The 14147-nt window shown below is 52.4% G+C and overlaps 1 protein-coding gene across 1 annotated transcript in view; it reads right to left on the reverse strand.

Annotated features, from left to right (window-relative positions):
- Positions 1 to 14147, reverse strand: part of LTN1 (listerin E3 ubiquitin protein ligase 1) — a 116975-nt gene that overhangs the window by 21456 nt on the left and 81372 nt on the right. The window contains exons 22-23 of the mRNA XM_073584521.1: positions 7596 to 7809; positions 338 to 572 (exon numbers count right to left, since the gene is read on the reverse strand). Coding sequence (XP_073440622.1) covers positions 338 to 572; positions 7596 to 7809 — 449 coding nt within the window. The remainder of the gene's footprint in view (positions 1 to 337; positions 573 to 7595; positions 7810 to 14147) is intronic.

Raw genomic sequence — 14147 nt, forward strand, 5'->3', positions numbered from 1 at the left:
ATAAAACTACACCCGCAAACTTGGAAGGAAATCGCTTCTCTTTCTAGATTGCAATAAGCTGTTACATGGGTTGTCCAGGATTAGAACAACATGACTGCACGGCGCCCCACCGGTCACGGATTGCATCGGGATTTGCTTCTCAGTCACACTGCAGTACCACGTATGACCTGTCGACAGGGGTGGCACTGTTTTTGAAAGACACCAGCCATGTTTTACTAATCCTGCAAAACCCAACATGATGCTTTATTGACCTATGTAAATGGCATGAGAAATTAGGAAACTAAGTGTGGCTTTCACCCTGCCAATGACTTTATCTGCAGACTGATGGCGTGCTTACTTATTCAGCATATGGTAAACGGTGATCTGTACGGCTCTGTCGTTGTACAGCAGGAGCGGGCACAGGGTATTCAGCAGGCTCTGCACGCCGTCCGACAGGCTGCTCTTCTGTCCAGCTACAAACTTGGCCGGGAGTTTGTGGTTCAGCAGCTGTTCCTTGGAAATGAAGCACAAAGCATCGCCCAGCGACTGCAGGACGGAGGTGTGATGAGAAAAGTCCGAAGCCTTCCTCTCCCCTGGGGACAGAAGATATACGACAATCAGGAGAGCACAGACCGGGCGTCGTCCTAGAAAGATGAAGATAAACACGGCACTGCCAATCTTCAAACACTTCTTTTATTAATCCAAATAGGATTTTCAGAACGAGGGCTGCAGCAGACCCTCCACTCCTAGTGTGGCACGTTTCGAGTCTGATTACGCTTCATCTGGTGCCTCACATAATCCTCTAACAGAGAGTGAAAATACACAAACACAAAAAAGTGCAACATTCACAAATATATTAAACATGTGTAATAAATATCAGATTATTGAAAAAGAGAAAACAAATTCTTCATTGGACCAGGAGCCTCAGTGCGCTCGATACATAGGGCTGCCATTTTCTCGTGTCCCGTAATCTGCAATTCTTGTAGTCTATACATTTAGATTTGTAAATAATGTCTTGACTTTTGTAGATTTTTTTTAATGATTTTTTTTAGTGCAAATAAAGTAGTCTGTTGAAGTGTTAGGTGAGGCACCAGATGAAGCGTCAACTAGGGCTCCGGGTATGGAGTGAGTCTTGGCAGAGGGGGGCTCCAGGTATGCGGTGAGTCTTGTGAGAGCGGGGTTACTGGCATGCAGTGAGTCTTGGGAGAGGGGGGCTCCGTGTACGCAGCGAGTCTTGGGAGAGGGGGGCTCCAGGTATGCAGTGAGTCTTGGGAGAAGGGGGCTCCTGGTATGCGAAGAGTCTTGTACCGTGTGACTTATGTAGTGTTTAGTACCTACAATACATGGTCCACGGAAGGACAATACAATAGGTGAACAGATGGTGGGCATGGTCACAAGCACTCAAGACCGGTGCAGACATGCGCTGCTAGAGCTATACATGACTTCTGCTTCTGATAGAGAAGTGTCAGGGCACCAACACTTGCTGTATTTTGGCAGTGCCCATACATTGGAAGCACCTTCCCATGGGCACGTGGCATCAGAATAGACCCTAGATCAATGCACGAAGGTGGTCAGGTCTGAAACAAAACATTGGTGCTGGCATTCATCTGGAGGTTAGTGTGACACGTTCCAGTCACCTAGCACATGTGCCCCTTCGTGGCAGCGCTGACCCCCGAGTCACCATGCTGTCTGACAACAGGCATTTCTCACCGAATTTGAATTTCCAAAAATTTTTGGACTCCTAGTATCTAAAATAACAGGATTTTGGTTGCTTACTGTAAAATCTGTTTCTCAGAGTCTTCATTGGGGGACACAGGAACCGTGGTGTGTGCTGCTGGCACTAGGAGGTTGACACTATGCATGAAAAAAATGTTAACTCTGCCTCCGCAGTACACACCCCTCCGACCGGCTGTAGGACAATGAGTTAGTGAAAAAGCAGTAGGAGGAGACATTATCATGTAATTCATCATATATTCATTACTCGTAATAAAATCATGGTAGGGCGCTGTGTCCCCCAATGAAGACTCTGAGAAACAGATTTTACAGTAAGCAACCAAAATCCTGTTTTCTCTTTCATCTCATTGGGGGACACAGGAACCGTGGGACGTCCAAAAGAAGCCCCTGGGGTGGGAAAAGACAGAAACTTCCTTCAGGTCGGAGAACTCACCACTGCCATCTGCAAGATTCTTCTGCCTAGGCTGGCATCCGCTGAAGCATAGGTATGGACCTTATAGAACCTTGAAAAGTATGCACGGACAACCATGTGGCAGCCTTGCACAACTGCATGGCTGATGCCCTGCTATGTACCGCCCAGGAGGCGCCCACCGCCCGGGTTTGATCGGGCCTTGACCCCAGCAGGGGACACCCTGTCCTTTACCCGGTAGGCTTCCAGAATTGCCTTTCTGATCCTGCGGGCAATTGTTGCCTTAGGGGCCGGCAGGCCTCTTCTCACCCCATTGGGGATAACAAAGAGCGAGTCCGCCTTACTAAACAGAGCGGTCCTGGCCAGATAGATCCTTAACGCCCTGACCAGGTCTAGATTATTCAAAGAACGCTCCAGAGGATGGGATAGAGCGGGACAAAACGACAGAAGGATTATATCCTCGTTCAGGTGGAAGGCCAATACCACCTTGGGAAGAAAGTTAGGAGGCCGCAAAACAACCTTGTCCTGGTTCATAATTAGGAATGGAGGACGACAGGACAATGCCGCTAATTCTGAAACCCGCCTAATAGAGGTGATGGCTATGAGAAATACCACTTTCCAGGACAACAAAGACATGGGAGCTTCCTGTAGGGGTTCAAAGGGTGAACCTGTCAAGGCTTCCAAGACCAAGTTAAGATCCCATGGAGCCACAGGGCATCTGTAATGAGGGGCCGCATGTGCCACTCCTTGCAGAAAGGTCTTAACCTGTAAGCGGGAGGCCAAATTCTTTTGAAAAAGAATAGAGAGCACAGATACCTGGCCTTTCAAGGAACTTAGGGCCAGACCGCCATCTAACCCTGCGTGGAGAAAAGCTAGGACAGATGGCAGGGAACAGGGCATAGGTGTGACGTGATTAGACTCACACCAGCCAAAATAGGCCTTCCAGGCTCGATAATAGACCTTGGAAGAGGAAGACTTCCTAGCCTGGATCGTTGTATTAATGACTCGGTCCAAAAAACCCGCTGCAATCAGTATTGTGGTCTCAACGGCCATGCCGTCAAATTGAGCAACCGAGAATTCGGGTGGTAAAACGGCCCCTGAGCCAGTAGATCTGGTCTGTCAGGGAATCTCCAGGGGGTGCCTGTGAGAAGCTTGATAATTTCTGCGAACCAGGCCATCCTGGGCCAGAACGGGGCGACCAATATGACCGGCACCCCTTCCGCCTTGATCTTTAGCAGCCTGGGCAGGAGAGGAAGGGGAGGGAACAGGTAAGGGAGTCTGAACTGTGTCCAGGGAATGACCAGCGCGTCGACCCCTATTGCTAGAGGATCGCGGTATCTTGAGACAAACTGTTGGACCCTTCTGTTCTGTCGCGATGCCAGGAGGTCTGCCCAGTTGAAGATTCTGGATACCTCGGCCAATGCCCGGGGACTTCTGGTTCCCCCTTGGTGATTGATGTATGCCACCGCCGTGGCGTTGTCCGTTTGAATCCGGACTGGCTAGTTGTTGAGGTATCTTTCCCAATGTAGAAGTGCTAGAAAGACCGCCCTCAGTTCTAGAATGTTGATTGATAGTGAGGATTCTTGCCTCGACCGTCGTCCCTGGACCCTGGAATACCGCACCCCAGCCCAGGAGACTGGCATTTGTAGTTACTACCTGCCAGTGGAGAGGGGGAAAAAGGCCGTCCCAGATGAACAAGGGGGGAGGTCTGCCACCACTTGAGGGACTCCCTGGTTTGAATGAAGGGGAGGAAGGGGCGATCCAGCGAAGAGATGGACCTGTCCCACTGAAGGAGGATGTTCCTCTGTAGTATCCTGGAACGAAACAGGGCAAAGGGTATCGCCTCTGAAGCTGCCACCATTCTTCCCAGGACTCTCATGGCAGCGCGAAAGGATAGAAGCCGGAATTTCAACAGAGAGCGAATTCCCTGCTGGAGGGTAATCCGCTTTCTTTCTGGGAGAAAGACCCTCGAGCGGCGGGTGTCGATTACCATTTCTAAGAATACTAGGCGTTGTGTTGGCGTTAGTTGGGATTTTTCCGTTTATGATCCAACCAAACAGGGACAGCGTGTTTAAAACTACCGCTAGATTTTCCTGGGCCTGAGCGAAGGAGGGCGCCTTGACGAAAATATCGCCGAGATATGGTACCAATATTATGCCTCTGACCCTTAATATAGCTACCATCGCTGCCATAATCTTTGTAAAAATTCTGGGGGCTGTTGCCAGCCCAAATGGCAGAGTCACAAACTGGAAATGCTGCTTTTGGACAGCAAAATGCAGAAACCTCTGTTGTCCCTGAAAAATGGGGACGTGTAGGTAGGCGTCCCGGATATCTATGGAACATAGGAATTCCTGATCCTCCATAGATGTAATTACCGACCGAATCGATTCCATCCTGAAATGGCGTAAGCGGACCCATCTGTTTAGCCTTTTGAGGTCTAGTATGGGATGAACTGAGCCATCCATTTTTGGTATCACAAAACAGGTTTGAATAAAAGCCGGTAAAACTTTCCTGCTCGGGAACGGGGACGATTACTCCTGCTTTGAGGAGAGAGTGGATTGCCGCAAAAAAACCTAGAGCCATAGCAGCGTCTTTTGGTGGCTGCGATAGAAAGAAGCGATCTCGCGGAAGCGCGTTGAAGTCTATTCTTGCATCCTGTTGATACTGCCTCCTTTACCCAGATATCCTCTACTGAATTCTGCCAGACATCTCTGAAGAGGAGAAGGCGGCCTCCTAGTCTGGGAGAGGTACTGGGAAGGGAGTTGGACTCCCTGCTGGCGTCAGGCTGAAGTGGCTCTGCCCGGCCCTGACCTGGTAGCTCTGCTGCTGGAACTGCGGGAATGCCATGACGGGGTGGCCCGAAATGATACCTTCCTCCTATCTCTCGGTGCTTGCGACCTCTGCGGGTCCCGAGCATATGTGCCTGTCGCTGGGGTACGGCAAAAGGGCTGAGCCCTACGTTTGAAAACATATCGACGAGGTTTGGCCTGAGGAAGAAGGGGGCTTGTACCCCCCCGTTGCATCCTTAATGATTTGATCTAACATTGACCCAAAGAGCCGGGTGCCCTGAAATTGCAGATTGGTCAGTGATTTCTTTGAAGACAAATCAGCCTGCCAAGCCTTTAGCCAGACCGGACTACCATGTTACTGGATGACTGAGCTGCGCAAGACGCAGCATCCATGGCTGCTGATACCATATACCTCCCAGCATGAGAGATTGGATCTGCGAACTCCGCCAGTTCCGCTGGTGGTGCCCCGGCCAATATGCCCTGTCTAAGCTGTTTGGCCCATTCTGTAACAGACTTGGCTACCCAGGCTGAGGGGAAGGCTGGACACAATGTAGTGGCTGCTGCCTCAAAGGCGGATTTTGCCAGGGATTCTATCCTATCATTGGGATCCTTTAAGGCTGCCCCACTGGCGAGTGGGAGGACTGTATTAGTAGCGAGTCTGGACACTGGGTGGGTCCACCGAAAGGGAGGCGGTCCAGTTGGCGGTGAGATCTGGAGGGAAGGGATATAGAATCCCTAAACGATTCCCTCTCTGAAACTGTCTGGTTGGGTTTTCCCTTTCTCTGGCCAACACTTCCTAAAAATCCTTGTGGGAGGCAAAGACCCAAGAGGGGGACTTATGTCGCTTAAATGAAAAAACCTGATCATTAGGTTTTGATGTGGTGTCCCCAATGTTAAAAATCTCATTGACTGCGCAAATGAGTCCCTGAACTTGACCTGGGACTGTTCTGGGCCGTACTCAGAACCCTCCTCTGAGTATGTCTCTGATAATGCCTCGCCTGATTCCAGGGATGAGGACCGGGAGGAGGCAGACGGCCAGAGGAATTCTGGCGGTGAGATTGAGTGAGAAGGGGACCTGGATTGGTGGTCCTGTCTAAATCTTTTAAAGCCCAAAAGGAGGCTCCTTTGGTGCTCCTGTGTCCACTGGAATCTGAAGTGGCAATCTGTTAAGCACCGTTACCAAGGTCTGTGATACCTTGGTAAGGTCAGCCACGGACTTAGATAAGGAAGAGGCCCATCCTGGACACTCGCTGTCTCCCGTGGCGATGGATGGCCCCTGGGCGGCAGGCAAGGTGGCTTCCTCTTGCTCAAGGGGTAATGTGGGGGCTCTGACCGGCAAAGCGGGGAGGGGGGCTGCACCTGCTCTCTAGCGTAGGCGACACCGTAGGTCTGCTGCAATCTGAGCAGAGTGGCGAGGACTGACCTGAAGGAATCCTGACATTGCATTTGGTACATACAAAATATTTTACCAAGGTCACTGAAGCGGATGAGGAGGAGGAGCGGGACTGCTCTCCCTTGGGCATACAGACAAGTTTACCAGGTGCCGACCTTCGGGGGTAGAGAGCAGAGTGAGGGAGCAACCTGTAGTGCAGTACTCATATACCCACGACCTGTGTCCCCGCCGCAGCTGCGGCCAAAGGCTGATGAGAGAGAGCGAGGTGAACAGCCCTGCCGCTGCCTAGAAGCCTTATGAAATCCCCGCCCGGAAGTGGTGGGCGGGGCCCTGCTCTGGCCTCCTGGAGCACCAAGATGGCGCTGGTACAGGAAGAGGAAGCCGGGCGGCGGAGCCTGCCAGGAGCCGGAATCTGGCGTCGGCCATGCTGGGCTCCTGCGGGAGCCCAGGGCCATAACGCTGCCACAGGAGGAGGCTGGAACCGCGCTGCACTGCGTGCTTGAAAGTAAGTGTTGGCTCTTAAACTAAGTATAGAGCCATGGGCTGCAAGCCCGGTGCTGATTACAGCGGTCACATTCAGCCAGAGCGGCTGGTGAGCAGATCATACAACGCTGCAGCCTCTTACCTCCAGTTCACCCCGTAACAGGGGTCGGTTTATCTGCATGAAAAGATTGCTGTCCCAAACCTTTTCTGCAGGGCGTCTCTCTCGATCATCAGGCTCTGGTGGGCGAGTGATGGGAGATGAAGGTCAGGACCAGGAGTGGCCACCTCAACACAAGTCCTGTGTTAGGGGATAGGGTCCTGCCCGCGGGATACATGAGGATACGGGGTGGCAGTACACGCCGTACTCATGATCCCGGTGTGGGAATACACATGTAGCATATCTACTCTGTATCCCTCCACGGTTACCTGAAAAGGAACGACGCACATTGAGGTAGGCATGGGACTGCGAGAGACCCCTGTCCACCTCCTGCTGACACTAAGCAAAACTGATTGTCCTACAGCCGGTTGGAGGGGTGTATAGTGCAGAGGCGGAGTTAACATTTTTTTCATGCATAGTGTCAACCTCCTAGTGACAGCAGCACACACCACGGTTCCTGTGTCCCCCAATGAGACGAAAGAGAAAATCTGTTTTGACCACGTCCAACTCGCCTGGGTGTCAGTCTCAAGGAAATAGAAAGCTCCGATATTTTCACAAGTTATACAAAAAGTACAGCGGGAAGGAGAGCGGTGTCTGGGTGTGGTGCCGCGCTTGTGTGTCTGCTGCATTACGTCATACTGTGCACGTTACCTGCTATTTTTACCAACATAGGTAACAGTAAGACATGGATTCCTTCGGAGAAGAATTCCTTCCACTCGGAGATAAGATTTGCGGGAAGCGTCTCTGCAGCGCTCGTGGTGACAGATTGAATGTAAGCAGATAAATCCGCAGCCAGGTTGCAACTTACGCAGGCGAAAAGCCGAACCAGCTGTATGTGGTAAAGCGCTGAGCTCTCACACGCAGTCTGCACAGAAAAGGGATATCTGATTAGAGTATAAAAATGACTTTAATATGTAGACATTTTTCTGGCTTATCTTTAATAGCGCTAATCTGCAAGGCATTACACTTCAATGAGTTAAATCAAATATAATCTTCATAATGCCTTCCAGAAAAATGAACAAAAAAAAAAATAAAATAAAATAATTCTGACTTAAAGATGTGCATTGATAAGGAATAGCTATGCCCAAAACCCAGTGATAAATCTATTTTATCGGGGCCTTTAGATACTTTATCAAGTTACTATAAACTTTGAAAAAGTTTTGTCAGTCAACACTCCCCTCTAGTAGCGGACTGCAGTAACTGCAGGTGCTCCAAAAGAAAGTGACAACTCCCACCGGGCAATCGCACAAGATCATTTCCTGGTGATAGTCATAACATTGCATAAATCACAAGGAATCTTGGACATCTGGGGATTGCTCATGTCAGATGCAATCACACTTTTCATAAAGGTATTTAGGAATCTAACAGAGAGGTGTGGACCGCGGACATTTATATTAAACATCTGCCCGGCTCAGACACCCGATCAGTCTTCTATACAGGAAAACGTTTTCTCCTATCTACAGGATATGGGATAATGTGTTAATCGCTGCTCTCTAAAAAAGTGGAGATCATCTGGGCATAGCTCTGTAAAATGAGATCGGTAAAAAAAAATAAAATAAAAAAAAAACATCATAAAAAAAAAAAAAGTGCAGCAAAAGTCACAAACTCACTCAGTGGAAAAACCATCTTTAGACGGAAATATGTAACAATATGTAAAAATGCGCCAAATTTATCAAGTGCTCTCATAAATCTGATGAATTTCCCCCCCAAGGTGGTCAGTAGGGTCATAGTTACAATTTATTGCGGCTAAGACTGATTAGAGATATTAAAAGGAAAACATGGATTTTTGTGAGTACTCACCGTAAAATCCTTTTCTCCGAGACGCTCATTGGGGGACACAGAGACTGTGGGTGTGTGCTTCTGCCGTCTGGAGGCCGACACTAAGTGTACAAAAAAAGAGTTAGCTCCTCCTCCGCCGCATACACCCTCGCCCCTAGGCCGGGCGTAACTCAGTTTAGTGCATAAGCAGTAGGAGAACGCGCCTTAAACTCAGGCAAGAAACTATATGTCTGAAAAAGGGGGCCACCCTAAACCTTGTACAAGGATTTGTAAAACTCAAAATAAGTAAAAGCCAACTGGCTGATAGGGTGGGTGCTGTGTCCCCCAATGAGCGTCTCGGAGAAAAGGATTTTACGGTGAGTACTCACAAAAATCCATGTTTCTCCTTCGTCTCATTGGGGGACACAGAGACTGTGGGACGTCCTAAAGCAGTCCTCTGGGCGGGATCTTAACTCACCCAATCCATGCTAATTTGCGCCCCTGATTAGAGGTGCGCAACTGCTGCCTGGAGGATCTTTCTTCCCAGGCTTGCATCCGAGGATGCCTGGGTATGTACGTTATAATGCTTGACAAACGTATGCAAACTGGACCAGGTAGCTGCTTTGCATACCTGCTCCGCTGAAGCCTGGTGTCGTAGTGCCCATGAGGCACCCACTGCCCGTGCCGAGTGAGCCTTGATCCCTGCCGGAACTGGCGTGCCACTGATTTGATAAGCTTCTTGGACCGTCAGGCGAACCCATCTGGCCAAAGTCGCTCTGGACGCAGCGAGCCCCTTCCGCCGTCCCTCTGGAACCACGAATAGAGAGTCTGTCTGGCGGAATGGCGCCGTCCTCGCCACATACCTCCTAAGAGCTCTTACCAGATCCAGAGTGTGCAAAGCCTTCTCTACCCTGTGCACCGGTGCCGGGCAAAACGAGGGTAAGACGATGTCTTCGTTGATATGAAATGCAGACACAACCTTCGGCAAGAAGGGGGGAGCTGGCCTTAAAACTACCTTATCTTTATAAAAGGTTAGGAACGGTGGTTTACAAGATAAGGCCGCCAATTCCGAAACCCGCCTAATAGACGTTATGGCTACTAGAAAAACGACCTTTCTGGACAGGTAAGGTAAGGAGACCTCTTGCAATGGTTCGAAAGGGGCCTCCTGAAGGGCTCTGAGCACCAAATTCAGGTCCCATGATTCCGTCGGCGCCTTATAGGGGGGTACTAAATGTGCGACCCCCTGCATAAACGTCCTAACCTGCCAGACGGAAGCGACTTTTCGTTGGAAAAGTACCGACAGGGCCGAGATTTGCGTTCTGAGGGAACTCGGGGCCAACCCTGCGTCCAGCCATGCCTGTAGAAAAGCCAGTACGTTGGGGATCGAAAAAACCAGAGGAGCCACTTCACGATCCCTACACCAACGGAAGAATACTTCCCAAGTCCGATGATACACCCTCGCCGAGGAAGGCTTTCGGGCACTCACCATCGTGGCCGCCACATCGCGTCTGAATCCTGCCTGTGTTAACAGCCAAGATTCAATGGCCACGCCGTCAAACACAGGGCCCCTAAGTTCGGATGGCAGATCGGCCCTTGGGACAGTAAGTCCGGCCGATCTGGAAGACGCCAGGGTACGTCCACCACTAGTTGGACCAGATCTGCGTACCAGGCCCGCCGGGGCCAGTCTGGGGCCAGCAGAATTGCTGGAACCTTCTCTCTCCTTATTTTCCTGATAACTCTTGGAAGCAGCGGCAGCGGGGGGAACAAGTACGGGAGACGAAACTGGCTCCACGGGAGCACCAGTGCGTCTGCTGCGATTGCCTGCGGATCGAGGGATCGAGCGACAAACCTTAGTACCTTGGCATTCTCTCTGGATGCCATAAGGTCCACGTCTGGTGTCCCCCACCGTTGGCAGATCTGCTGAAAGATCTCGGGGTGCAGGGACCATTCCCCTGCCGCAACCCCCTGTCGGCTGAGAAAATCTGCCGCCCAGTTTTCGACTCCTGGAATGTGCACCGCTGAAATTACCACGCGGTTCTTCTCCGCCCAACGTAGTACCAGTCCGACCTCGCGCATGGCTGCCTGGCTGCGCGTGCCCCCTTGATGGTTGACATATGCTACTGCTGTAGCATTGTCCGTCTGGATGCGCACCGGCCGGTGTCTCAGGAAACACTGGAAATGTCGTAGGGCCAATCGTATTGCCCGTATCTCCAGAATGTTGATCGGGAGAATTACCTCCTGAACCGACCATCGCCCCTGGGCTATGTGACTCTGGAAAACTGCTCCCCAACCCTGCAGGCTTGCATCGGTCGTCACCACCAACCATTGTTCCGGGGGAAAGGGCTTCCCCTGGACCAGAGACGAGTCGCGAGTCCACCACCGGAGTGAACCCCGTACTAGCGGAGACAATTTGCACCGATTTCTGAGAGACAGCAGCCTCCGGTCCCATGCTGTCAAGAGCGCATGCTGAAGCGGACGGAGATGGAACTGGGCAAACGGGATTGCTTCTATCGCCGCCACCATTCTGCCCAACACACTCATGCCATACCGGATGGATCTGGAGCCCGGCTGTAGAAGGTTCCGTATCCCTTGCTTGATTTTTTGCGCCTTGTCCTGAGGGAGGATCACCAGCCCCCGGGAGGCGTCGAAAATCATGCCCAGGAACACGATTTTTTGGGCTGGAATCAAGGACGACTTGCTCCAATTGATCAGCCAGCCCAGACGGGCCAGGGTATCCAGAGTAATATTGACATTGTCCTGGCACTCCTGAAACGACGGCCCCTTTACCAAAAGGTCGTCCAGGTAAGGTAACACCGTTATGCCCCGTGCATGCAGGATGGCCATAACCACCGCCATTATCTTTGTAAAGACTCTGGGGGCAGTGGCCAGACCAAAGGGCAGAGCCACGAATTGGAAGTGACGTCCTCCGATCGCAAATCGCAGGAACCTCTGGTGTGGGGGGAATATCGGAATATGCAGATATGCATCCTGCACATCGATTGAGGCCAGGAATTCCCCTGGATCCATGGCTGCAATGACCGAGCGGAGGGATTCCATCCGGAATCGCCTGACCCTGATGAATCTGTTTAGGATCTTTAGATCCAGAACCGGCCTCACAGTCCCGTCCTTTTTGGGGACCGAAAAAAGATTGGAGTAAAACCCCTGCGACTCTTCGCCCTGCGGCACTGGGGCGATAACCCCTTTGTGCTCTAGCGTCGTTACAGCCTGTAACAAACTCTCCGCCTGCGAATCTGTCTTGGAAAGTCGCGAACGGAAGAATCGCTGTGGTGGCCGTCCGACAAACTCTATCTTGTACCCGGACGATACAAGTTCTGCCACCCAAGTGTCGCGTGTCACTGCGACCCAAACGTGGCTGAACCTTAGTAGGCGTCCGCCCACCCTGTCGTCCGTAGGTACGGAGCGCCTCCAGTCATTTAGCTGGAGGCTTTTGGGGCTTGGCCCCCTTCGCTCTGGGTAAATGGCCTCGGCCTCTACCCAGCGGATTGGCCCTGTAAGAGACTTGTTTTTCCCTACTCTGGCCATCGTTTGCGGAGGAGTATGTCCTGGCCGGAGTCCCCCCCCAGGGGCTACGAAAGGGTCGAAAACGCCTTTGCGTTTGCCTGAATGCCGGGCAACTTCTCTGCTGCGGAAGGAAACTACTCTTCCCCCCTGTGGCTTCTGAGATAAGCCTATCCAGCTTCTCACCGAACAATCGATTGCCCTGAAAAGGCAATGAGGTCAAGGATTTTTTAGAGATAGAATCCGCTTTCCACAGCCTCAGCCATAATGCACGCCTAATGGCGATCGCATTCGCCGCTGCCACCGCCGAACACTCGGCCGCGTCCAGTGAGGCGCTGACAAGATAATCACTTGCCCCTGACATCTGATTTGCCACCTCTAAGACCTCCGCGGGCAGATCCCTGTCCTGGAGGGCCTTATACAGAGCTTCCCCCCACGAAACCATGGCTTTAGCCACCCAAGTCGCCGCAAAGGAGGGGGCCAGAGCCGACCCTGCTGCCTCATATACCGAGCGGGCAAGCCCGTCCATGAGGCGATCAGTTGGGTCCTTAATAGAGGAAACACTGGGTATTGACAATAGCGACCTAGATGCTAAACGTGACACGGGAGGGTCCACTACTGGCGACTCTACCCAAGCCTTATGGAGCTCAGGAGGAAACGGATACTTTGCCTGTAGCGCTTTTTGCATTGCAAAGCGCTTATCCGGGTGATCTCTATGTTTCTGGACTAACTCCTCAAACTCCGGATGCGTGGCAAATCTTCTATGTGGTCGCCTGGATTTCTTAAAAGAGACCTTGTGACCTGAGGCTGTGGGCACATCGTCCTCGATCTCTAATGTCTGGTTGACTGCCTCAATGAGACCGTCCACCGAATCCTGGAACCCCAGACTTTCTAGATTCCAGGCTCCTTCCTCCTCTCCTTCATCCTGATCGCTCCCAGAGCTCAGTGACGGGGAACGGGATGCCCTAATACCCGCCGCCGAAGCCCCGGAGGGTCCGGCCGACGGGGAACGAACCCTCTTGATATGAGTTTGCCTGGTACTGGAGCGACCTCTAATGGTTGGAGGGTCCTGAGACGAGGACGAGCTCTCTTCCGCTGGCAGACCCCCCTCCCTGCTCCCGCCCGGGCCCTGAAGGGATTCAATTGCCCTTGTAAGGGACAGCATAGACTGCGATAAGGACACCGCCCATTCCGGGGGGTCCTGACCCCTTGGTTCAGAAACAGTGGGGGGCTCCTGGGCGCGCTCCGACTCACAGGCTTCACAATATTTACCCGCCTGTGCCTTTGGCAGCCTGACCCCACAGGACACGCAAACCGCGTAAAGGAAAGAGTGAGCTTTTCCTTTTGCAGACATACTTGCACAGGCTGAAGGCAGAGTAGAAGGAGGAGGAGGGTAACCCCTGACAAGCAGCGTGGTTCTCCAAACGGAGTTACACTCACCCACCGGCTCCTTTCGTGGATGCGATGTGTTAGGGCGGAAGTCTCTCCGGGATCTGCGCCTCTGACCTCCTGCCCTATATCGCGCGTCTCCACCATCGCCGCTGTCACCGCCGCGTCAGCGGGCGGGACTTCCGGCTACCACCGGAAGTCAGCGGGCGGGACTTCCGGCTACCACCGGAAGTCGGCGCGCGGCTCGCGCGATACTCGCGCCCTCCTGCAGTGGGGCCGCGGCCGCCGGCGGGCTTCCGGCCGCGATACACGCGGCGTGCGGAGCCCGGGTGCAACGCCCTGGCTACCGCTACCCACCAGCGGCAACTTGCGGTGCGCTCCAGGAGCGGATCCCCCATATACTAAACAGGTGAGCAGGGCCATCCGCCGTGCAGACGCGCGGGGGGGGGGGGGGGGGGGGCTCTGTCGGTCTTACTCGCGGCCTCTTCCCCCTGTACGCTCTCACCTGCGCCTCCGATTCAACCCCCTGGACTCACT

The sequence above is a fragment of the Dendrobates tinctorius genome, unplaced genomic scaffold (assembly GCF_039654945.1).
Source record: "Dendrobates tinctorius isolate UK_male_01 unplaced genomic scaffold, ASM3965494v1 ptg000084l, whole genome shotgun sequence".
Classification (NCBI taxonomy): Eukaryota; Metazoa; Chordata; class Amphibia; order Anura; family Dendrobatidae; genus Dendrobates; species Dendrobates tinctorius.